Source organism: Ambystoma mexicanum, chromosome 5q, assembly GCF_040938575.1.
Source record: "Ambystoma mexicanum isolate Mex_15411 chromosome 5q, UKY_AmexF1_1, whole genome shotgun sequence".
Taxonomy (NCBI): Eukaryota; Metazoa; Chordata; class Amphibia; order Caudata; family Ambystomatidae; genus Ambystoma; species Ambystoma mexicanum.
This window is the reverse complement of record NC_090933.1, coordinates 214,176,239-214,202,468: the sequence shown is the minus strand read 5'-3', so window position 1 is coordinate 214,202,468 and position 26,230 is coordinate 214,176,239. Positions and strand designations below refer to the sequence as shown.

At 44.5% G+C, this 26,230-nt stretch overlaps 1 protein-coding gene across 1 annotated transcript in view; it reads right to left on the bottom strand.

Annotated features, from left to right (window-relative positions):
* LOC138497337 (cytosolic non-specific dipeptidase-like) overlaps positions 1-26,230 on the bottom strand; it is a 114,342-nt gene that overhangs the window by 2,696 nt on the left and 85,416 nt on the right. The window contains exons 8-12 of the mRNA XM_069620734.1: positions 17,052-17,136; positions 16,138-16,298; positions 13,329-13,493; positions 6,071-6,212; positions 3,329-3,476 (exon numbers count right to left, since the gene is read on the bottom strand). Coding sequence (XP_069476835.1) covers positions 3,329-3,476; positions 6,071-6,212; positions 13,329-13,493; positions 16,138-16,298; positions 17,052-17,136 — 701 coding nt within the window. The remainder of the gene's footprint in view (positions 1-3,328; positions 3,477-6,070; positions 6,213-13,328; positions 13,494-16,137; positions 16,299-17,051; positions 17,137-26,230) is intronic.

Below are 26,230 nucleotides of genomic sequence, written 5' to 3'. Positions count from 1 at the left end.
CACCTGCAGTTGTGCCACTACTGCAGAGAATCTTTGAAAAAAAAAAGGTATCCACTGAGGAATCCCTATCGAATGTACCCCCGAAGAGACGACAAACTAAGGGAGGAACTCCCTGAAGGAATATGAAAAGGAGAAGCTAGTGACATCACAAGCGACAAGCGCAACGCCCTGAGAACACTGGCTGAAGCAAATGTATAGACCTTACAGAACCTAATGACGAATTTTAAAACAAGTAAACTTTCATGTGTGTGAAGATTGATTTTCTGTAGCACTCCGCACATGTGCAACCATTCAATAATTGTACAGACGATGAAAAGCAAGTAGACCAAGTCATCATAGCCGCCATTGTACAGAAGCTGGACATCGGTGTCATGAATTTTAGTAAGCCGAACTCATGGAGAAGAAAGATCGAGATTTGTGTCGCAGCAAGAATGAGGCGAAACCGTGGAAATGCCTGGCGGGGCTGTCTGGCTTGGCATCAAAACATATGTAGCCAAGGTTGGTTACCTATTCTTGAAAGCAATACACGCAAGAAGGATGAATCATCCCATATTAAGGGGCAAAGAAAGAACACAGAATGCCAAGTTGTATTCATTTAAGACATTTAATACTGCAGAATTGGCCAAATCGTAGTCTCCAGTCATGTGAGCCAAGGATGGAAATAGAGTTGACCTTGGAGTCCTAGAACAATGGTAGTGAGCCTGTACTCCCATATATTTTCACAGAGAAGGATACTTTGCTAGGGCAAGTTCAAAGGCGATCTTCATGGGAGATGGGATGTTGGGCTAAATGGGTGGGGAGGTAAAGTCAGTCCACCTCCTGGCACCTGAGTCTGAGATTACGTGCTGCTAAGTGAACTGAATGTTCCAGACATGGCACAAGCATGTCAACCGATTGTAGAGGGCTGTATAATGAAGGGCCTTACACTTTGAGAACCAATGATAAACCATGTACTTAATAGTGTTGAAGACTACATGTTTTAGAGGTAGGCATAAGTGGTCCACCTGACAGTGGGGCAGCCAATCACAATCCAAGTCCTTATGGAATGCATAATTAGATGTTCCCCTTTAACCAATTATAATTGCTTATAGGTTTTTCTTATTTGCTACATAGGAGGACGTCACCTCTGACGAATTATTTGTATAAAGTCAATGTTTAATGAGAAAATTGACAAGAGCTGAGTGAACGTCCGTTGATGTTCGTTGTAACCTCCCTGTTTTAGATCATTGTTAATAAAACAGCAACCTTTGCCAAAAATGTTCCCATGCACTTGCATGTGCTCAATGCCACTGGGCCTAGTATCATGGTTTTGTTTTCCCCTGTTCCCCTCCCTTGCCGCCGTATGAAACACTTGTGTATGGGCACGATATAAATAAAATATCATATAATCCTAAATTGGTTCAATTATTTGGACTCAGTTATTCGGTGAACCCATCCATTGCATGCACATTACTAAAGAGCCATAAGTTCAAAATATTTTTATGTCAAGCAATTAAGGGAAATTACTGAATGGGGCAAAGTAGACTGGCATTAAGTGGGTTGCAATGGAATATGTAGCAGCTGAAGAGTATTTATGGAGGCACTGATTTCTCACGGGAGACAGACCCAAGGCATTGGCAGATTATTCGAGGTTCACTTTAGAGATTTGATATACAGTAAATAGGAGGTTTGGGTTGTCTCTGTAGCCGTCCCAACGACTCCTGCCTTTAGAATCCAGCTTTTCCTCCAGGTATGAAATACCAAAGATTAAGTGGCGGATCAAGGGTGGAGCCCAGATATTGGGGGGTTTGTTTTCCGATGGGAAAATTAAATCAATTGGCATATAGGCCCAGGAATTCGAGATTTTCAATGAAGATAGACGGTCTTACTGTCAGCTGAGACACTGGGTATTGCAACCCTATATTAAGCAAGGGGAATAAGTAGGCTGACTCCTTGTGAGCTCCTACTGCATACCTTCAGTATATTAAGGGTCTTGATCTCGGCTATCTATAAACGTGGGATTATTCCCGAGTGCTACATACCAATGATCTATATAACTAGTTGGCCAAGCAGTCTAGCAAGAGTTCTCATGGATGAGGACTGGGAGAGGAATTTCCTTTCTACATTCGATATCAAAAAGTATACAGAATCGGGAGCTGCAATACAAACTTACTTACAGAGGAACCATATGCCCAGAAGGCTCCCACTAGGGACCTGCAGAGGTCGACACTCTACTGAAGATGATGCAGTGTTTTAGGATCCAAATCCCATGTCTAATGGGAATGTCCACAGTTCAGAGGTTTCTGGCGGGAGGTTACCTCTAGAATTAGTGCTATATTGGCAATGAGGGTTTCAGATAACACAACTTTTATTTTGTTGGGTCTACCGCCGGAGGGAGAAGGGAATATGCAGGGCAGGAAATATGCACTATGCTGTTGAAATATTTGTATGCAAAATGGAGTAGACTAGTATTGACCCGGAGGCGGTGGGGGGGGGGCGATGGGATACATTATAGCGACTAGTTTAAGAATATCCGTGTGAGAGAATATATGCTTTTACTATTCTTTGGTTACTAATCCAAGCATGATATTATTGCAAGTATGTTAAAGAATCTACTAATATTAGGTCGTTGAGGTACAATAAAGATTGGCTACAAAAAAAAGCAGACCTTGTCTGGATTGATTTCCAATGAGCAGACTCTAAACACAGGGAGTACATTTCTACCTTGGTTTTGGTGAACCAATATGTTTTCACTCACTAGTAGCCAAACAGGGAAGACATGTTAATGATATACAGAGGCCATCATAAAATTGAAGACATAAAAAGGTTTGCATTCATAAAGACTTCACTTGATATAAGAACTGTATTTGCCATTTGCAGTATGTAATTCCAAGCAACTGCTCCTCGGGAGACTGGCAATAGCAACATGCATGTTGCCTTAAGTGATCTTTGTCAAGGCTTCCAAGATGATGGGCAGCTAACTTGCTAATTCCTGGATTTTTAACAAACCGTATCCTAAAAATAGTAATCAAGCACATTTAGTGCATATAATCCGGTCCTTAATTCAGTGTTTACAAATATCTACATAGCATATAAGGCTTTATGTGTGATTGCATAAACTCATTGTATTACAAATCGAGCTGCATCACTGGGCTTTCTCATATTTTCCAGCTATAGTGACCATCACGGGTAAAGTGAAACTGCTATAAAACAAATCATGTCGTGCAACATACCAACAGAACTGTAGAACCACCTTCAAAACCATGAATAATATTGTTCACCAACAACCAAGTGCAGCACCTATACGATTTCTGGTCCCCCTTATGGAGCAAAATATTGGGGTGCATACCTGCTGATTTTCTCGTTTTGGCCATGGCTTGCATCATCGGGCCCCCCGATGCCCAGTAACATTACGCTCTTCCCAGTTAGATCATGAAAGGATTTGGCGATGGGAATCGTTGCTCCGGCACGGATCATGTCTGCATCCACTTGGAAGACTGTGGGTAGAGGACAGATTCAGAGTGGAATTCATTCTACAAGAAATGTGAAGGGTCCAGTACCGTAATACCATGCTCGAGCATTAAGGATTTTTATACAAAGGAAAGGGTAAGAGGGTATAGAAAAGAACAAAAGAATGAAGGAGAAACCATTTCAGGATTATTTATATAACCACATACAGGCTTGGTCTGTTAAATGTAATATAAGAAATTAAAAAATCTAATATGTACTTGCTTAGTTGTTTTGGCAAGAAAATACAAAATAATCTGAAACAATTTGACCGAGTTTGCAATTTTATGTGGGTACCAGTTGGCATTTAGGGGAATTATGGAGCAGCAAGCAGGATCATGAAATGGCATTTTTGCTCCAGGGACGACACAAACCTATGATGTATGCAGTGTGTATTCATTCTAGAGCTTTTCCAGATGAAGCCCGTAAACAAAAGGACTCCATGTCCAGACAAGGCCAGTTTAAGATGTAGTATTCCAACTTATTATTAAGAAAAGGAAAGCTATACTTTTAAATCACATTAAGGGAACTGGATAGTATTTCTCCACCTCTACATTTCTAAACCACATATTTAATATCATAAATTATTAAACATTTATGCACATACAAAGACAATATCAAATAAACAGATAAAATCCACATAGTAGAAAAATAATACATCTCTTGAAACATAGCACACGTATTAAAACCGAAAGTGCCATTATGCACTACTTTGTTGTCAAATATTGGGGGCAATGTACAAACAATATGCAAGTCTATGCTCCTCCACTAGCCCTAGCCCATTGCTCCCAATATTTGGCAACAAATCAATATTAAATGTGTGGTTTAGAAATTTAGAGATGGAGTAATACTATTCAGTTCCCTTAATGTGATGTATAGCTTTTCTTTAATAGTATATTGTGTACCCCATAAGGTAGGAAGGCTTATTCCCCAGGTGGTGCGGCCGTTTTGGTTTTTAGTGTATCCTAACTTCCTAAAGTTGTAGATTCTTTATTGCGTTCACCTTCCCTTTCTGTGATAATGCTATGCCGTAGAAGTGGAAAACATCACACTCACATCAGAGAAGGACTGTGCATCTCCCAGGAGGGGATATTGCTATTAGCAGCCCACCTGTCTACATTTGACCCTCTTTTTTCTACTTCACACAATTTTTGGAAATTCAAGGAAACTAAATTCTAATTACAAGATGGCTGCCGAGAAAACGTTGCTTGGCCACTGTGGATGCACAGTCCAGTTTATCCTTTTTCCAGGTGATAAAATAATGGCAGTGAAGTGGCTGATGGCAATAGTGGAGAACAAAGGATAGAAGATGTAGAGGGTCTTGGCAGAATAAGTACCTGTGGGGGACGAGGGATCAGCAAGGGTAATCTGGGTCTGGCACCTGTGGCTGGTGGGCTCACAGTGCTTAGAATGTGGTCTGTAATTAACACTTGTAGATAGAGGTAGGGGTCATTATCATGGGATAAGGGCCCACTCCCAAAATATTGCTGGAGGCAAAGTCAACGGCTATAATTTGGTGAATGGTCATTATCACAACTAATAACTCCTAGGGTCTACTGGAGCTCTGCAGCTAAAAGTGAAGTGTCTTTATGATGGAGGAAAATAATTCGCAGTCACGAGAAACGTGTAATGATATTTAATAATGAACATGGAACTAGTAAACAAACTTTTTTTGTCTTTCATTGCTGCTTTTTAATTTGCAGAGCAATAGACCACACTCACCGCGCACTATTCAATGCTCACATTCATAGTTGCCAACTGCCCCCAAACTCACTTTTATCCAGTCCTGACAATTACTACAAGTAGCAGAGTGCACAGTGCTTTTGGTTAAAAGGTCAACACTGGATAAGTAAAACCTAATGACTTGGGTGAGTTGGCAACTCTAAATACTGCATGCATGCCACATTTATAGTTGATACAAAAGATGCGTGGGTAACTTTTTAATATTACAATCTACTGAGAATGTTTTAGTTTAACAGGGGTTAGAAAACCTATCTTTGACAAGATTCTGCACATATTTATTGGGAGACAGAAAAGTCTTTCAGTTGTGGTCTATCAACTTTTTGTAATCTCCAATCGCTCCAAACCTCTGTTTTGTTGTAATCAGACACCTTTACATCAGTACACATCTGCTTTTTTTATTTGTATTATTTTAGACTGTTTATATCTTGATCATATGTTATAAAGCGAGAGTCACAATTAAATATGCACTCTTGCAGACACGTTGCACCCGAGGTGCCAATACCTGGGTTATTTACTGGTGATCATTATTTCTATTGCTAATCTTCCTCATCACAGTCCTAATGCCCACCCCTCGCCTCCCTGCTCCCCCACCTCTCTTGAACTTCAGCCCACATTAAGCAGAAAGAGGCAAGGAAGAGGGATGGAGGAACTAGAGGGTTATACCACTCGCTGGGAGAGGGGTGACCTTCAAAAAAGGAAGGAAGGAAGGAAGAAAAGGGCTCCTGTGACATCAGCTCAAAATGAAGGACTGGGACAAGGAGGAATGGTGTGTTGGTAATGACATCACTCACATGCGACATTCAAAGGACGCATCCTCCACCACCTCCCACCCACAACAGACCTTTGGTAACAGCTCTCTGGGCAGCCAAATACTGCGGTTCATTCATGTCCGAGAGCCAGGGTTTTGCGCCAATCACCATGGTCACCTTCACCTTGTTAGGACTATTGCGCTCTGCAAATTTCATATTCAGGTAATCAGTCACCTAGACAAAAGAAATACCAGGAAACGTAGGGTTAAAATAAACCTGTTAATTGGTCAAAGTGAACAGCTGGGCAAGTTAAACATTGGTGATGGCAGCTAGAAACTATTGAGGAAGTGTGGGTGGCAACATGCAACTATCTGCATTGCTACTATCAAATAACACTGTACAGGAATTGCAACACCAGTGGGCTGTCAGGAGCCCTGGGGTAATCACATTACACCCATCAAAAATAACCTTTATAATCTTCAAACTTTAGGGCTACACAAGGATTTTCACACTTGCAAAGGTGTCTAGCAAAATAGTGATGCATTGTGTAAAGCACTGAAGAGAGGGGCAGCGGCAGAAGGAGATCCTGCACAGGCGTTTAATGCGATGTTGCAAATGCAGCGCCTTGGACTGGAAATAATTGGCACAGCTGATGTGCACGAGGTGTGTGCAGTAACCGACTTCCAACATGCTGTCCTTGGATTGATATAAACAAAGAAAACCATGAAAAACCGAAACATTTCCAAGAAAAATGTGAAATTGTTCTAAAAGTGCCAAACTAAGTCATCCATAAGGCTACACAATATTTCACTGACTGCCTTTCACATATATACATAGTATTGCTATACGGCTATTACTCTGACTAAAGATGGAGAGCAGGGTCCACTGGGATGAATTAAAGGAGGCTGGATTATCCCGGGGGCTGGGCCATACCCATGCTCAGTTTGGAGAACCTATATCGCTTGCCCCTTCCCATGGCTGCGAACGATACCCATCTAAGAGGAATCACTGTTCCAGTCTGTACCCACGTCCATACACGCACAGAAAGAATTCCCCAAGTAAATGATTGGCTCTGAGCATAGCAACCATACTGCTGCCAGCGCTGGTTGTAGATTCTGTAAATAAGTATCTTTTGACCTTGCATTGAACATGCACATCAAATATGCACTGGGTCCCATCCTTACACCCGCCTTGCTTGCATACCTACAGGGCCCATACTGGTAGCCCTTCTCATGTCAAATATCTAATGGGATAGCCAAAAAAGCACTCAGAATGTTCAATTAGATTGATTTTTGAGGCTAGGACATTTGGTGCACCTAGTTGGATTTTTGGGGGTAGGAAATGTGACACAGATGGATTTGGGGAGTAGGAAATTAGACACACTTAGATGGATAGTTGTGGGTAGGAAATGTGACACTCGAATTTTAGGTCGGGTACGAATGGTGTAGCACTCTCCCTAGCCTGTCCATTTATGCAGATGTTTTAGGCTATCCCCAGCACTCTGAAGATCATAGGGAGAACCGGCCCAATGCACCTGAATTCCTTTGAGAACAAACCGATAATTGCACTAAGAAGATGTATTAGAACTGTCCCTTCTGTGCTGAAAGATCTGTCAGGATAACTTGTCACTGCTCCGGGGCCTTTGTACCTTACAGTTTCTTGATATTAGCCTGCTTATACACTTACAATACTTGTAAGGACAGACATAGAAGCACATGCAGGTTTACACATGTGTTACACTTAGAGAATGTATGCCTGTTCATGATTAGCCCGCCCTTGGCGTTCGAAGATATATGTTGGTAACCCTCTATTGTACTTATATCTGCTTAAGTTAACCATTGTAACACACAGAGGTTACATGCAGGTTCCTTGATATCACACTTAGTACACTCCTCTGGGTAGCGTTTGTAGAACTTGGAAGATATGTAGTAAGACTATAAAGGTAATCAGTCTATTGCGCTTAGAAAATCCCAATATCCTAGTTTCTATGGTTGCCGTCTATCCCACATAGAAGATGTTCTAGGACAGCCAGTCTATTGTACTTGGTATACTTGAGGGTATCCTGTCCATAGTCCCTAGAAAGTCTACAAAAGGTAGCTGGCATTTTCTTCCCCACAGAAGATCGGCTGACACAGCGACAAAGATAAACTCCATCTGAGCTTGAGGTATGTATAAATGCAACACTTTGGTGGACATCTTGCAAAGGTACGGCTATCCATCCATTCACTTATCGCACCAAAATGTTTACATGGATTGCAATGCAGGAACCATTGTAGCAAATAGTGCATTTTAATTGCCATTGGCTACACTGACCATCCCTACCAGTGTCAGAGTGCACTTGGTGAGCAAACTGGCCCATAAAAATAGCCCACACTAACCTCTCAGACTGGCCCTTCTGGCATCTGCCTAGTGCCCTATGGAATAGTTTGAGTCCGATTGTGATTTCTGCCAGGAGTAGCTGGCATATTTGCACTCAGACTAATCTATGCTTGCCATACGTGTGTGCATTTTCCTCTCTATACGGTTTCCTCGATGTTACCTCTGCAGCATGTTAAGCTTCATGAAAGAAGCAATGGCTGTGTAGACTGTTCATTGGAAACCACTGTTAATTAGAAGTGTCGGATGTTCACATCAGTGTTGTTCTACTAAGGCAAACTTAAAGCGAAGAGTTAGGAAGCTTAGTGGGCATTTGCTGTTCATGGCAGAAATACTGCAGAAGGTAACCTGTGGCAGCATCAAGAAGCCGCTCGTGGTATACGAGAAGGTAACCTGGGGCAGCATCAAGAAGCCGCTTGTGGTATACGAGAAGAACCTGGGGCAGCAGCAAGAAACCGCTCATGGTATTAGAGAGTGTTTTTTTTTTTAATGGGAGGGCAAAATGGGCATGTCCCGGGCACCACACCTTGGAGGGGGGCCCCACAAGGCAGTCTGATCTAAAGAAGTAAGATTCCATTGCTCACCAGACTTAAATAGCACACATCAGGATATTGTATTGCATGCTGCTGAGGCTCTAAACATATTGCCTGTGTTTTGACAAGTACATACTGCATTGATCATGTAATGTTCTGTGTTCACTGTGGTATACATAGTTTGTGTTCCTTATGCACACCTCCTGTAGCATCCTTTCCTTCCTGTGGGAATTATGTTGATCATATGCAATAGTCAAAGTTGAAATGCATATTGACACATTGAGTGCCACAATGGTTCCGAAGTTAGCTCAGTGTGTTAAGCACTCATTGGAGATTTGTGTTCATATGCAAGATTAGAATTGCACATTCCAGCATTGCTGGCTATGTCTGAAGTTTATAAAACCTGCCTATCTACTTAGTTTTGCAGCACAACAGGTGCTTATATTGGCAATTTACCTACAACAGATAGGGGTCTCTATAAAAAGCTAACCTATCATCCGTATGGTGAAGATCTAGAAACTGGTCTGTTCAGATGGGGGTGCTGTAAAACCTAGGCAATCACCTCCCGCGATGAGCATAAACTGTTAGTCCAAGAGGTAAATAAGTATCCAAATTCAAGACTGTGGAACCAGAGAATTGATGATTGGATCCTGGCTTTGCAAACAGACAATACAGTGATCCTGGCCAAATCAGCTAATATCGCTTACATTACTGTGCCGTCTTCTGTGAGGTTTGCCTTCTCCCATGCTGATAGCATGGTTTAGCCAATTACTTCATCTTTCTTCTTATGTAGGGCATTTGGGTGGAAGGGGGTAAAGAAAAGAGAGCGGACCAGATGTTGCAGGCCTCGGGCAAGCATATTTTAAGGTCTGCTTGTTTGACACAAAACATGGTTTGCTTTTTTTTGTAAAAGCGAAAGGTTTTTCTGCACTTCTATAAATGACAACTTCACAAGCCACGGTTTTGGAAGTATTTAAAGCTTTAAAATACAAAAAGAAGACAAACCCAGATTAAATCTGTTCAATCACATCGATTGGTAGGCTGGTATTTATATACTTCTCTTGATGGAGAGAATGGCGTTAGAATCATTCGCTTTTGCATAACACCCTGACCGAATATTTAGTTTTTTTAAAAATGGTCCTGTTTGGTAATGTGATTTCCAAGTCAGTTTTATAAAATGAGATTATTTTAATTCATGGTAATAACTGGAAAAGTGTGTTCAAATGCAGAGTTGGCACAAATCACAGCTTCATTCCTTAAACATTGTATGATCCTTGGCATCTCATTAAATCTTGTATTGACTAACCTCTCAAAATTGCCAGTCCCAAAACCTTTCAAAATTGTCAGCACTTGAGTGATTTCCTTCTGAGTGTATGATCTTCAAAAAAGCCTCACTTGTGGTTTCACTGGCTTTAGTGTTGCTTCCGCTAGAATAGTGAGCATTGATATATTGCACACCACATGCACTTGTTCCTTTGATCTCTAATGGCAACACTATTTGAAAACCATGTCCCACTTCAAATCTCAGTCTGTCTGGATACAGACACCTTCCTGGTAGCGTCTAATCTGCATCCACTATCCATGCTATGGTATGGTATGTGTAGCATTCTCCTTCCTTCCAATTGGTCGATTCTAGCCATGCTTCAGCACTTGTGTACTCTGAGGCAGCTAATATGAGTTCTGTCTATTCTGGGATCCATGTAACTTTTAGATACGGTCCATTAATACTACAGTATGCATACCTTCCTGGATACTATTGATAAAAAGTCTCCTGTATCTACAAAAGTAACCTCTTCGTAGACTGCTAATGTTGGCTTTCAAATGCTACTTGTTTATCATTCTGATTAGAGTAAGAATGAAGAGGGTAAGGGCACTGAAGGGAGTAAGCATGCTTATTTTGAAGGCAGCATATCAACCTATGGGTTATGATCGCGACGAGGGGAGGTGACCAGATATTCTTGTTCCTATGGTTTGGTGGAGGTGGGCCCTAAAGATGTCTGTGCCCATGGTCCCAAAAGTGCTTAAAATGGCCCTGCGTGGTATACGAGGTTACCTGGGCCAGCATCGAGAAGCCGCTCGTGGTATACGTTGGCTCTACAAAAACAAGTATGAGTAGAGCTGGTTAGTTACCAGAAAAGATATTAACAGAAATCAGATGCTATTTACAAGGTGTAGGTTCCACATCCATCTTTACAGTTACCAACAGTGGCCGAAGTGAGTGGGAGCTGTCGGAGTGGAGTTCCACTACTTTTTTCGACCATTTTCACCATTCTGGAACTGTTCTTTGTGAAGTTAAAGCACATTTCTCCACTTTACCATCCAATAGCTGTTACAGCCAAACTGAAATCCGTTTCAACTCAATTGACTGTCAGGCAGCTTGACTGCACCCCTTGAATAATGTGTTGCACGTTGCTCATCGCCCGGGTCACAGTTCCACTACTTTTTTTGGTACACATCTACCATTGGTTACCAAATATAAGCCAATCCTACGCCTGTCACTCCGTGAGTGCACACGCATGTGAAGTAGAGCAGACAGTAAAATCATCAATGCGTGATGGTGTCCGTGAATGGTAACACATAAACGCAGAGTTTAGGAATGGTCGGAGAGTCACCACTTCCAAGTTACGGCTATTACATGAGCCTGTCTCACTCATAATTAGGCATCAATCACCTTGGTGGTGGGTCGTACCAACCAGTGTGGTCCGCCTGCTAGGTGATTATCACCATAAGCACCCTGGCACAATATCGAACTAATGTTAAAAAATAAAAAATGTTAAAAAAAAGCTTCCTTCCATGAGAAGTTCCCACAAAAACGAATCCAAGGAAACATGGAAACAGGAAAAGGGTGCATGTTTCCGTTTTCCATGGCAAGGAGTCCTGTCAGAGGCAACCGGCACTGACGAAAGTGAGTATGAGTGAAAGGGATTTCAAGGGAGTGGAGGAGAAGAGTGGGAGCAGGGAGGTGACCTTGAGGATACTGGGAGGTAAACTGGCGGTTGTCCTGGCTCAGAACAAGGTGTGCGGTATTAGTGAATAAGAGCTCCATTTGAAGAGCCCCGGTTGTCCGGGCAACACTGTGGGTGCTGTTTTTTAGAACAGTGTATTGGTTTTCGGAGTCCCGCTAGAATACCGAGTTATTATTGCATGACCTCGTATTAATCACGACAAAAAGAATGGATATGACACTGTTGGGCCAGGTTTTGGGCCAATGTGCTACTGAGACTAATCAAGGCTACTTCCCTAAAATATATTGCGCGCAGCTTTAAGATGCTTTATTCACATATGCTTCTTCGTTCCATTTTTACAGCCGCCCATTGCTCCTTTTTTGGTCATTTGACCCCACTTGTGACTCAATGAGGTTAAATGCTAGTATGTGCTTTCATTAATTGGCCATTTATTTAGAATTTGACACGTGATTTCTGAATGTATTCCTTTTATTCACTGGAGCAAATCATTTTTCAGGGGTCATCTCTGAGTTAGGACATAACCCTGTAATCAATATTGTGGAGAAATCGTTCAGGGGGAGCAAGTGCTTTCATCAAGTCCATATGGTTGTACCTTTATTTATTTTAGGTATGGTGATTGAACAGGATTCTTAAACTCTAGTGAGGAAAACGCCGAATTTCATTTGAAACGATTAAGGCACCCGTTTAAAATGGTTCTGGAGGTTTCACTAATGTGAAGTCACGTGTTTTCTGTTTTTTAGAGATTCATTGAACATTGGATCAGGTACCACGGGATGATATGGTCCTTGCAGATATTACAGACTTTGGATATATAGCCTATTTGCTAACTATAGCCACTGATACATTGATGAGAAGTGAATAGTATTTATTGGTAGCATTATTTAGTTCCTGGCACCAAGATTTGGTCCATCTTTGAAGGAGAGATTGGTAGTATGTTGGTGGTGGTCCCAAGGCAAAGGGTACTGGTGTCTCACTGGGTTATGTGGTGGAACACTCTTTTCCATGGACAGCAATAATAAGTACACACACATCTCATTTATGATATCAGATGTGTTCTTTGTTTCCCTCCCATCCCCTTTCCTATTCTTTGTGTGGTCTTTCATGTTGGGTTATTGTATATCACATTTCAACAATATGAATCTATGCATCATTGTGATTTTGATGAATAGGTATAGAATTTTGTTTGCTTTCAAAGCCCAGAAGAAGACCTTTAGTACTAGGTGAAAACACGTGCTGGCTGTTTAGTAAAGCGAATATAGTTGACATATTGACTGGTGCAGCTTATCGAGTCATTACGACTTGTGACAATAGCGTTGAGAGTGGAAGTAGTGTAGGGCACATGTGTTCAGTCGGTTTTCAGTACATAAATGCTAGTATGCGTTTATGTTTTTGCTTCCATTGGACACACACACACACATAATAGGAAATTTGCACAAACAACATGATTTAAGAAAGAAATCCAACATCCTCGTTACCTGTTTCTCAACCACAGAAGGTTCCATGTTGGGGACCTGGCGCATTGAAAATTTTCCAATTACTTTTGCCGGGATAACGGTCTTGGTTCCGGAACCGGAGAAAGCACCTTCAATTCCATGAATGCTCAGCGACGGATATCGCCATCTGTGCATCAACACGTCTTCCTAGATAAAGTATGGTGGAGATTTCAGAGAGTGTGTAAGGACAGGCGGCAATGAAGGGCACTCACGGGTAAAGACGTGGCAGACAAATAATGTCCAGATATACTGCGTTGTCTTTGTGACGAGAAAGACAACATAACTATGTGGTGCTGCCTACCTTTTGCATTAAAAAAATATAATACAAAATAAAAAAATTACACAGTATTGGTTGAACACTTAAGCAACAAAATAAAAATAGGTCACCGTGGAGCGATCCATAGTTGGATATAATGGAAACTGCAACAATTGTTGCTCTAACTTTCTGGGCCTGGTGCAATTGTTATGTTTCCAACACCCACCTTACAGCCACATGGTACTTGTTTGCTACTTTTAGGATTTAAATTTAAAGATATAAAAAATAGGTTATATTTTCAATGGTTAAAAGTAAGGAAAGGAACCCTGTGTGTATGTTCCTGGTAGGCGTTAGCCAGAGTCGCTGACCTTTTCCCAAATTTACCCAGAGATTCTTTCATTACTAAGTTGCAATTTGATGCACTGTGCGTGAGTGAAACAAAAACATGTAATGATTGAATGTTGCAGTAACTGACCTGAGAGAAAAGATCAAAGGCCTGATGGGAGGATGTTGGCTCTGGAGTAAGCAGGGACCTGTGACAAAGATTACAAGGCCCAGGTTCCCAAAACCGTGATATTTGAGGACTATACATCAAATGTGCTTTCAAAGATGCTTGCCGACAGCAAATTGGGCCAGTAAGATTTGCCAAGTGTTAGATTGTGAATAAGGTTCAGAGTAATGGCGAACACGGAAGACGTTGAAGTATCTGCTATGGAGGATTTATAAGGCCTGTAAATGGCCAGAGACCGGTATCCTCACCCCTGAGAACTTTTCCAATGGGTACCCACTGCTGAATGGGTGGTCTCATTCAGTCTCATTCTGCAAGGTATAAAGGTCACATGTTGCACACTTGCGTGGACCATCAGTCAGCAGTATCCCCTCCAGTGCCTGTTCAGGCTCTGCTGCATGGGTACCATAGGTAGTAAGCTCCAGCCCCCATACAAGGGCAGTGCTGAAACACACAACTGGAAAGAGGGAATAGAGCTTAATATTTTAAAAGGCCTCTTGAACCGCACCAAAGCCTTCTTCCTTTGGAGGTACATATAATGATATATACATGGGGTCCTTTTTCACCTCAGCCCCAAATCCAAATAGTCTCATCCTTTTTTATCCAGCAGTTGCAGCACTGTTCAATCCCAGCTGGTCGAGAGCCAAAGGAGAAAACCCTAGAGTTGCACTCGCTTGGATCACCTTTAACACTGATTCCGGTACTTTAAGTTCTGCATGGTAATAACCTGCAGCAAATCATCAAATTATATTGTACTCAGCCAATAGTCATATCGTGTATTCCCAAAGGTTCTATGTGATCTGCCTAAAAACATTTAACCACTTTTTTTACTGGTAGATTTAGCTGCAAATATATACATGATATTTTATTTATATCGCGCTCGTACACAAGTGTTTCAGAGCGCGACCAGGTAAAAGGAGGGGAACAAGGGAGAACAGAAACAAACTTAATAAGGCCAGTGACTTTGAGAACACGCAAATGCATGGGAAAGGGAAAAGGGGGAAAGTGCATGGAAAGGGGGGAGAAGAGGTGGAAAGTGCAGAACAAAAAGGAGAGACAGAATAAATACTGATAAGTATAATAAATAAAATAAATAGGGTGAAAAACAGTGGTAGTGCGGCCAGCAAGTGCCAAGTGCTAGGTTAAGCAGATAGGGTTTATATGATAAGTGCAGAAGAAAAGTGGGTGGGCGGTCTGTATGGGTACAGATACAGACCCCAGTGCAGGGGGAGGCCCGGAGGCAGTGCAGGAGGCGGTGGCAAGGCAAGCAGGTACCTGGGCCAGAAGGACAGAGGGTGGCCAGGTACAGTGCCCGAGAGAGAAAATAGAATCAGCAGTGGAGAAGAGGGGCAAAGGCAGAAGCAACGAGGAAGGTCTTTAGGAACCGGGGATGGTTCTCCGTTTTCAAGGTGGTAGGGCGGCTGCTCCCAAGGGAGGACCCAGCCGCAGACAGATCTACTGCCAGCTCATTTCTTTGAAAAAAGACTTACCCTGAGGGAGTTAGAAGTAGAGGAGCGAAGGTATTTATGGAGAGATAGTTGAATGTGTTTTGGACCGAGGTCCCCCCACAACCACCTTACATTAGTTATTCGCCTAAACCCATCCCCCACATATATTTGGGGAAAAATCTGTTCAAAAACCTCAATGAATTCTACTTCGATTAAGTCTACTGCTACAAAAACTCCCCATCCCTTCCCAGTCACCACTCGTCAGAAGAAGCATGATCCTACTAAGGGAGGCTTTCCTGGACATTGGCACACTGACCTTTCATAAGCTGCACTACTACTAGGTTTGGTGGGACTAAAGACCAGGCTTAAAGAGCAGTTGTCTTTGGGATTGGAGTACAAGTCTCACACAGGTCCCATGCAGCAAGTAACAGGACACACCACATGTTTCCCTGCACAGCACTTTTCTATTTTCATTACTGCAAGTATTCAAATACACTTTTGCATTGAATTTTCCTTGGAGGTTTTGGCAGGTTCTACGCCATTCACTGTGAAGCAATGTACGGTTTGTCCGATGTATACCTTGGTGTCATAAAGCAATTTGGTTGCTCCGGCATCGACCTTGTATTCATCCAGGTTGAAGGTAAGGTTAGTGTACAGTTTCTTTTCTTCTTCTTTAAGAGGAGCAACAGCATCATAAATTCCAGGGATCAGTATTCGGCCGGAGGAATCTGCAAGCGTGCCTGCAAAGAAAAAGAAATGTGTCTCTCAGGGACCAACGAGTAAGTCACAAGATGAAAATCCTAATTGAAATGCATGCATAGCAGATGAGCAATATGGCTAAAGTTTAGGCGCCCACAATGTCTTAGACGAGGCTTGGACCAACTGGACAGTTGATTTGCGTGGGATTGGTTCATTAAGATGATTTAATTACACATAGGGTCAAATTATGGTGTCAATTACAAATGAGCTATTTATTCCAAAATATTAAGCCAACCTCTTGAACCTTTAAACCCCGGATGAAGGCTCCCTGCTCAAAACATATGTCGGCTCATATTTTCATAATGAATAAAGCAAGTGACACAACACACGAGGCTTAGGATTTTGCAATTAATGGCACACTTGAAATGAACAAACAAAGATACAGAACATATGGGATTGTACCTTGAAAACAAAAAGCATACTTCTGTATCTTCTTGTTAGTCACAACAGTGAGTGGATATTCACATGTGTCCTTACTTTCTACTGTGATTGCTCAGGCTGCTGCAAACACCCCCCTTCCCTCCCCCATCCTCATTTTAGGCTTCCCCCCCTAAGTAAACTGGCTGCTCAAATGTACAAGGAGTGCTGCTTGATATAGATCAAACTGTCTCACTGTATAAGGTGTGTGGCTCTTATTCCACAAATGTGTAATGTGCACAGCATCACAAAGCCCGAGCACCGCGGGTCTAGGTTCTGTGAAAATATAAAAACAAGACAAATTATTAAATATTTACCTAAAAGGTAGATCAAGTCACTCATTGCCTCATGAACTGATCCACCAAATGTTCCTGAGTGCAGATCTCTTGTAGAGCCTTGCACCTGTGGGGGAAAGGCAACATTTAGGGCAATACCTACATCTTGTATTCACCACACATCAGTGAAGAAATGCTTGAAGAAACAGAGGTTAATTGCCAACTGTTTCATGGGTCATGTGTGGCATCACTCTTAATACTCTGCCCACCAGGGAGCAAAATTGTTCAGAGATATAGGTGGAAGCCAATCCACTGGATTCCCACTACAGTGCAATGTGGAAGAGAAGTGTAAATGAAGGATTGTCACAGTTCCAAGATGTCTTTTGGCGGCTCCATTGTATTCTGTAGCTCATCTGAGAGAGGATTGCAGAACAGTAAACAAGTTAAGGTGAAGCCTAAAAAGGGAATAGTTTCTTACCTGTAACTCCATTTCGCCAGCATTGGTATCTTCCATGGATTCACAGGCTTAGAATATTCCCCGTTGTCAGGCTGGGAATCCTCGGTAAGTTATAGACATTTTCCATAGGAAAAATTCCGACACTTTTGTGTCCTATCTACGTCGTTTTGGGCCGCACACGCCGGCGCCACTAGGACGTAGGGGTATATATAGCTCCGCCCTCGCGGCTCCCTCAGATTTCAGCCCCCAAAGTAGTATGGGGGGAAAATCTCTGGTTTACATGCTCAGGGGAGGCCGGCGGGCGCATGTGAATCCATGAAAGATACCATTGCTGGAGAAATGGAGTTACAGGTAAGAAACTATTCCCTTCTCCAGCATTGGATCTTTCATGGATTCACATGCTTAGAATAGATTGTATAGCAGTATCCCCCAACATTGGAGGCATGTATGCAAACCAACATCACAACAATGACAGTGCCCACTTACTATGGCAACACATTACATTATAGCATGTTAACTGTAAAAGACACGACACTTTAAAGCATAGTTGCCGAAGGATGCAACCCCACTTGGGGCTTACCTTATTGGAACAGGTGACGTAGTACTGCCCGCCCCATCTGTGTATCCTCAGCATGTTGCTGTGCGAGACAGTAATGTCAGTTAAACGTGTGTGTTACCGACCAGGAAGCCGCCTGGCAGATATCCCCCAGCGGAATTCCGGACCACAAAGCCGTCGACGATGTAGATCTCGTCGAATGGGCCCTTGGACGCTTTTCTAGCGGCTTTCCGGCCTTGGAATGACAATAAGAAATGGCCGAAGACACCCATATGGATAGTCCCTGTTTTGAAATCGCTTTACCCCTAGCCGCAGGACCATAAGCTACGAAGAGTTGTCTCGTGTCTCTGAAGCTTTGAGTGCGATGGAGATAAAATTTTAAAGCTCTTTTCACGTCCAATGTATGGAGAGTCTTCTCTGCCACTGAAGACGGTGTTGGAAAGAATGTAGGCAACACTATAGCAGCATGTTTATGGAACATGGAAGGTACTTTAGGTATGAAATGCGGGTTAGTGGCCAGCACAACTTTATTACTGAAAAACCTCAAATACGAAGGGTCGATCACTAGGGCTTGCATTTCCGACAGGCGACAAGCAGAAATAATGGCCACCAGGAAAGCCAATTTCCAAGACAAACATTTTAATGATGTCGATGACCTTGGTTCAAAATGGGGTTTCATCAGGGCTGCCAGGACCAGGTTCAGACTCCAGATCGGAGGAAACTTCTTAGGAGGGAATGTTCGAAACAACCCTTTAAGGAAGTGTTTAACTAGGCGGTCACTGAACAGTAAAGTGAAATGTCTCTTCCGAGTAAATCTCGAGATGGCAGCTAGATGCACCTTTATGGATGAAACCGTTATTTGCCAGGAGCAACAAGTATGGTAGGAGTTGTTCCGGTGTGATCGCCCGTGGGACCAGACCTGGTTGCCCTGCGCACCATATGCAGAACCTTTTCCATTTGTATGTGTATGAAGTGTTCGTGGAAGGTGCCCTTGCAGCTTGCAAAATATGACGACAATCCACTGGAATCGCTAACGCGCCAAACTTGGCGAAATCAGGAGCCAGGCCGTCAGACTGAGGTTCTCCGGGTCGTGATGCCAAACGGTCCCTTTCTCCTGAGACAGAAGGTTGGGGGAACCCGCTGAGAGGTGAAGTAGATCGGAGAACCACACTGGTCTGGCCCAATACGGGGCCACCAGGATCACCCGACAAGGAGATCTGTGGGTCCATTGCAGAGTCCGACAGATGAGAGGGAATGGGTGAAGGCATAGAGAAACTTGCCCGTCCACGGGAAGGAGAATGCGTCCCCTAGCGAGTCTTGTTGTGGCCACCTGCTCGCGTATTGGGAGCATTTCTTGTTCTCTCGTCGCAAAGAGATTGAGGGCCGGATGACCCCATTCCGCGAAGACACGGTGCAGTTGCTGATCGTTCAGTTCCCATTCGTGTAGACAATTCATCTCCCTGCTGAGAGCGTCTGCTTGCACATTTTTTACTCCTGGTAAGTGGAACGCCAACAGATGTATGTCGTGTTGTATGGCCCAATGCCAGATCTCCTGGGCTTCCGTCGACAGGCTCCTGGAGCGAGTCCCTCCCTGCTTTCGTAGATAAAACATTGTTGTCGTGTTGTCTGTCATGATTCTCACCACTGAGCCCTTTATCTATGGCAGAAAGGATTGTAGGGCCCAAAGCACCGCCCTCAACTCTAGCAGGTTGATGTGGAGGGAGGACTCTTCCAATGACCAATGACCCTGAACCTGTAAGGAGTCCAGATGAGCTCCCCACCCAGTTAGAGACGCATCCGTAACCACTGTCTTCTGGAACGCAGGTTCCAGTAAGGGCATTCCCTTCGTTAGGTGTATGGAGATTCCTCACCATTGAAGCGCCTGCACGAGCTGGCCGTTGGTCAACTTGTCCGACCAGCGTCCTCGACTTTGTACCCATCGATCCGCCAAGAATTCCTGAAGAGGCCTCATGAAGAGGCGACAGTGTCTATCAAGGGTATGCAGGACGACATGGTCCCCAGCAGGGACATGTACCTTCGTACTGACACTGGTGTCGACCTCCCATTCCGATGCCTTTTGTTGCAGTCTGAATCCTTTCGAGGGATGGCTTCACCAGCCCCGACTGTGTGTGGAACTCTGCCCCCAAAAAGACCAAGGTCCTTGAAGGCTTTAACGAGGACTTGTCGAAGTTCACTGAAGCCCAAACGTTGCAGGAGGGACAGGGTGGCATCTAGGCTTTCTTGTGCCCTTTCCGGAGACAGTCCCCTCACTAGCCAATCATCCAAATAAGGTTACACATAGTGAGCTTCCTTTCTTAACCGGGCTGCTATTGGAGCCAGACATTTGGTGAACGTCCTGGGGATGATTTTAGACCGAACGGGAGGACCTTGAACTGATAGTGGGTTCGTCCAATGAACCGCAGAAATCTTCTGTGCCGTCGACGCATCAGGATATGGAAGTATGTGCCCTGAAGGTCTAGCGACGACAAATAATCTCCAGGTTGTATCGATCGGATCACCTCCTGAAGCGTCAGCATCTTGAATTTTAAATTCTTAAGCAGTTTGTTGAGCGCTCGTAGATCCAGAATGGGACGCCATTTTCCATTTGGTTTCTTGACGACAAAGTATCGGGAGTACACTCCCGGTCCTTTTTCTGCCACCGGGACCAGTTCTATAGCCCCTTTCTGCAGCATAAGCACCACCTCCTGTAGTAGTATTTGAAGGTGGGGCTGGGCCGAGAACACCGGTGGAATGTGTGGTGGCTTGCCCTTGAACTGTAGAGAGTGGCCCAGATGAATAGTGTCCAAAACCCATCGGTCTGTTATGCGCTCCCACTTGTCGATGCGACGAGACACTCAGCTCCCCAGGACGTCCTGAAACATGTCATTGTTGATTCTTGGTTTATCTTTCGTCGAAGGGTAGGCACCCCGCCGTCTGGAGGTTTGGTCATCTCTGCCTCTACGAGAAGATTGGGCCGCACGCCTGTAGCCTTGGGACGAGTAGGAGGGTCTGCTGAAACCTCAGTCTCTAGATGATCCAAACCGGGAGTTACCAGAGGCCCCTCTGAAAGGACAAAAGGAACAAAAATTCCTACCACTCTGGAGGGCTCCGAGTGACCGCGTTGTGTCAGTATCCTCTTTCATGCCCTTCAAGGCCTCATCAACTTTTTCACCGAACAGTTGCTCCCCTTGACACGGCATATCCAAGACTTTATATTGCACCTCCGGTCTGAACGTAGTGCACTTGAGCCAGGCTTGTCTACGTAGAACTACGCCATTGATTTGCTTAAAACCGGACTCGGCTAGGTCAACAGCAATGTTTATAGCATGGTTGGAGGCCTCCTCTCCTTCCCGCACTAGCAACATGGCAGACTTTCTATGTTCCTCGGGCAAATGCTCCAAGATAGGAGCCAGTCGGTGCCACATTTCCCTGTCATACCTAGACATAATCGCCAAGGAGTTGGCTGCTTTAACTGTAGTCGCGCCGACGGACAGCACCTTCTTGCCAAAAGCGTCCTGTCTCCTGGCCTCGTTGTCTGGAGGGGTCGTGCATTTATGTTGAGACCTGGCCTTTCTAGCCGCCGCCGCTACCACCGACTCCGATGAAGGTTGAGACGTCAGGCACTTGGGAGTCGATTCCGGAGCCTTGAACTTCTTCTCCAAACGACCTTTCACTGCCGGTTCAGAGAACGGGTGCCGCATGGTCTTCAGGCCCTCTTGCCAGACATGATCCACAAACGGGATGGCGAATATGGATTTCCTTCTCTTGCCCATATGATCAAAAAGAAAAAAATCCTTTTTCTCCTCTTCAGGGACTAGGCCAAACTCCGAACACGCCTTACTCATCATGGCATGGAATGCACCCACGTGGCAATGGCTGTTCCAGGCTTCTCGGAGCTTCCATCTCCGCTTCAGAGTCCCATGTTGGGTCCCTTGAGGGAGATAGTGAGATGTCTGAACCTGATCCTTCACGGTCAGAGTCCTGTAGTTCTTCTTGCAGGATAGGGCAATCTTCCGGCACGTGGGAAGCGGCCGTAATCCTGGTCGCCGAGCAAGGAGCCGGGCCCGGCTCGTCGACAAATGGCATAGACTGTATCTGTATCGAGGCCCTAGGCTGGGGTATTTGTGTGTCCAAACGCTGTAATAGCTTCTGTAGCGTATTTAACACCTCCAAGGACAGAACCGCCTGGTGGTTCAGTAATGACGAGGTTGTAGGGATGGAACCCACACCCAAGAGCGACATTGCGCTGGTCGGCTGCAGCCCCAGATCGGTTGGGCGCGCGACCATGTCGCGTTCGTCAGCCGACGAGATGGAGAAAGTCGCCTCTGGTTAAAGCAGGGCCTCCGGCAGGACGGGATCGAAAACCTCTGGTTGCCATCCCATCGATGGGACCACCGTCGACGATATGTTTCCTACCGCCGCAGTCTGACATGTGGGAGGAGCCGCCGAATGCGCAGGCGTCGACGAGCGGGTCGTCGGCGAAGCCAGTGGCGCAGGGCCTTGGAGGTGTTCCCGCCGCTTTTGGGGCCGACTTGCTGGCCGCGGCCTCTTGACTCAAGGTAGACTTAGGACGGTCTCCTGGGGAGGATTTAGATGGTTCTTTTCTCTCCTTTTTTAGAGGAGGAGGAAGACGGCATCTTGTGTGAAGAGGAGGCCTTCGAATGTTTCTCCGAGGGTCGTTTTTTCAGCCGACTCCGAGGGTTGTTTTTCAGCAGCACGTGCCTTCTTTGTCGGGGGTTCCGACTTACTTTTTGAGGCTGTGGAGCCCACCTCCAATGCCGGGTAGGCACCCGCTTCGTCATTGAGACAATCGACCAGGCGTCTTTTTCAATCTTTGAGGGTTTTCTGGGAGAAACCCTGATAGATTTCACAAGTGTCCGCCGTGTGGTGAGGATGAGGGCAGAAAATGCAGTCCATATGACCATCCCCTTCGTACACCTTCTTAAGGCCGCACGTAGCACACGGACGAAACAACGCCTTTCCAGACATTCTCTTGAGAAGAACAAACAGTCGCAGAAGTAGAAAGAACAACCTAACCAAATAGCAGAGACGCAAGGTAATCCCACCACTTTGGAAGACGGTTGAAATTTGAGGGAGCCACGGGGGCGGAGCTATATTATACCCCTACGCCCTAGTGGCACCGGTGTGCGCGGCCCAAAACGACGTAGATAGGAGACAAAAGTGTCGGAATTTTTCCTATGGAAAATGTCTATATAACTTACCGAGGACTCCCAGCCTGACGACGGGGAATATTCTAAGCATGTGAATCCATGAAAGATCCAATGCTGGAGAACTGGAATTTCACACATACCTACATCGCTCATAACACACAACAGCCTGGTAGAACGCAGCTATACCCCCACAAAAAGAATTGGCCTAGCAGCACACAATCTCCTACCTATGCCCCACAGCAGCCAGTATGCAGAATCTGAGACCACCCTCCTTGCTGCACATATTATACTGATCCCTCAAATCCACTGCACCACACTTCGAATTAGAATGCAGTCAACCCTGCAAACCACTCATGCTACTCACATGCAAGTGTACCCAAGCAGTATATGCTACACTTCTTCATCAACTGATATGCCAGAGGGCATTCAACCCACAGCACTTTGAGATCATATCAGTGGTACATAAAGTGCTAAACAAATGCTCCATTACATATCACCCCAGCTTTTTTTGAACACATTTATTTCCCTTTATATCACCAATGCTCTACAGCATTTATTTAAATGAATGATCCTTTGATCCTTTTTGTGAAGAACCACTTCCTCACTTTTCTCCTCAGTGCACCTGCATTGAGATCCAGACCTTGAAAAAGAAGCCTGATTGTCATATCTTCTAAACCAATTAGAAAGTTTGTCTCTCTTGTGCATGATTTTCCTCTTTTGTTAATTGAGTGTTACAGTAAGCCCCTTCTCATCAATATTGGATATAGTTAGGATATGTACCAAAGGATGAACTTCTTGTCCGCCAACAAAGAAAGGTAGTAGAGTTGTACAAATGGTCACCACATAACTACCACCAGTTGCACCCAAACAAACATTGTGCAATGGTTGGTACATGCAAACATAGCTCCAAGTTTGTAAATTTGGGTGGGAATCTTGTTAAAGAACTGCATGTCTAGTCCAATCTTTTATTGAATTTGATTCAACCAAAGGAATGCCTTGCAGCTTGGTTTGTAGCGTGTTGGAGAACTCTGGCTTGGTCAATTTCCTGCCTCCCCTTGTGGCAAGAAGCATATTACAAATGAGAAAATAAATACATTGTTGTATCATGCTTGCCATGTGTGTATGAGTTAAGAGAATGTTGATGTGCTACAGTGGGATATTTGGGTGAGAGTGTCAAGGTTCCAGCCTGAGTCAGTTGGGACAAGTCAGCCTGGGTGATGGGACCCAATGGTTCGCCCTGTACCATCTTAAAGCAATTTACAATAAAGCTTAACTGAAGGAACTTACAAGTGTGTCCAAGAAGCAGCGACGAGCAAACTAAAGAACCTCAGTGAAAAGAAAGTGGACAGTAGAGCAGTCTGCTGAGGGGGAGCAGCAGAGAAGAAGAGGAACCACTGCCCCCCCAAAGAGAAGTAAGACCCATCACCCAGGGGGAAGAAGGAAGGGGAAGAAGCCCCAGCGCAGGCCCCAGGGGAAAAGAAAGGGAAGATAAGGGGGAAAGAGAAGTGAAGTAAAGCCCCAGCGCAGTAGTTTGGGGCGGGGGGGGGGGGGAAGTGAAGCAAAGTCCTCAGTGCAGTTCCAAGGGGGACAGAAGTATAGAATCCCCAGCGTAGTACCAGGGGGAACAGAAGTCCCAGCGAAGTGCCCTGAAGGAAACAGAAAAAGTAGTAAAGAGGCTTGAAGTATTGAAACCGAACACAAGTCTCTTTAAGATAATGAAGACAAGTACAAGCTCCAGATGCAGATGCAGAAAAGTAAAGGCCCGGAGCTGATGAGCCACAGGATTTCTCAATCCCTTAATAAGATGAAGATTTTAATGCTAAAGCAGCAGGCCTTACAGTAATAGTGAAGCAGCTGCTTTCGTAGTGAAAATGTGGCAGTGTTTAAAGGAAGAAATTTTTTTGGTTTGCCTCACTGCTTACTGAGCAACTCCGTGACCGTTGATCAGCTGGAGCTCTGCCGTGCTCCGATGCAGCCTGTGAGATGGCGAGTCATGGAGCGTTCTTTCCCAGAGCGCTGCAGTAACCACGACCCCGGTATGAAATGCACAGCATGCGAGTAAAGGACCTACGTTTGGGCCATAGCGTGATGTCAAACGCCAGCCCGAAAGGGAGACGATCTGCATCGTAGGAAATACAGCACCACTTCGTAACGGGACCCTAGTGCCTGCGCTATGCTGCAGTCGGTGTAAGTGGAAGGAGAGCAGGGAATAATAGTAAAATTACTGATGTACTACATTCTAAAGCGGGAATAAAGAGGAGCATCCCGTAGCAGAGGTAAAGCCTGCACCAAACTGATAATCTGATGCCCGATACTTGGAGGTACTTTAAATGATAATGGCCCCGAGGTGGAGTGAAGAAAATCTTGCCGCGTTTTTATTTTGCTAGGGTCTTACGGTAAGAAGGTCACAAGGTGCAGTGTTCGTGCGCGTCGGAACGCAAGATGTAAGAGGAACTGTAAAAAAAAATTAAAATAAATAACCCAGTTTTTCCATTAGTAGTGTATGCATCTGTTGTGCAGAAAAAGGACACGGGCCCTTTAAGTAAAGGAGAGGGACAGAGGAAAGGGGACGGGGCAAGAGGGAGGGCGAAGCGGGAAAGTTGGGGACGGCAGTTAGCATTGAATAAAAGAGATGTAAAGACGTACAACCGTGTCGTTGCGTGATTTGTAGGAAAAAGGCCCCACAACAGCATCATGGACTTTTAGGTTTATGAAATGCAAGTGCAGATTAGAGCTATGGACTTTTAGGTGAAATAGTTATAAACTGGTGAAGAGGAGTAAATGGTGAATGTAAGAGAACCGTAGATCATTGCACTACGATGGAGATGCAGTTGGCACAATGCGTTACGTATCCTTTGAGATAATGTTTAAGTAGCGTATGCAAACAGGTATGGTCATTGGGAATATGGAGGGGGGCGAGAGGTGACATGTAGGGGAGTTGTGAACCTCAGCGTGCCCATGAGGTCATGTGTTTATGGCATTTTGTGTGAGCATGTGGTATGTTTACAGGGTTTGACCATATTATAGACTTTGTAGG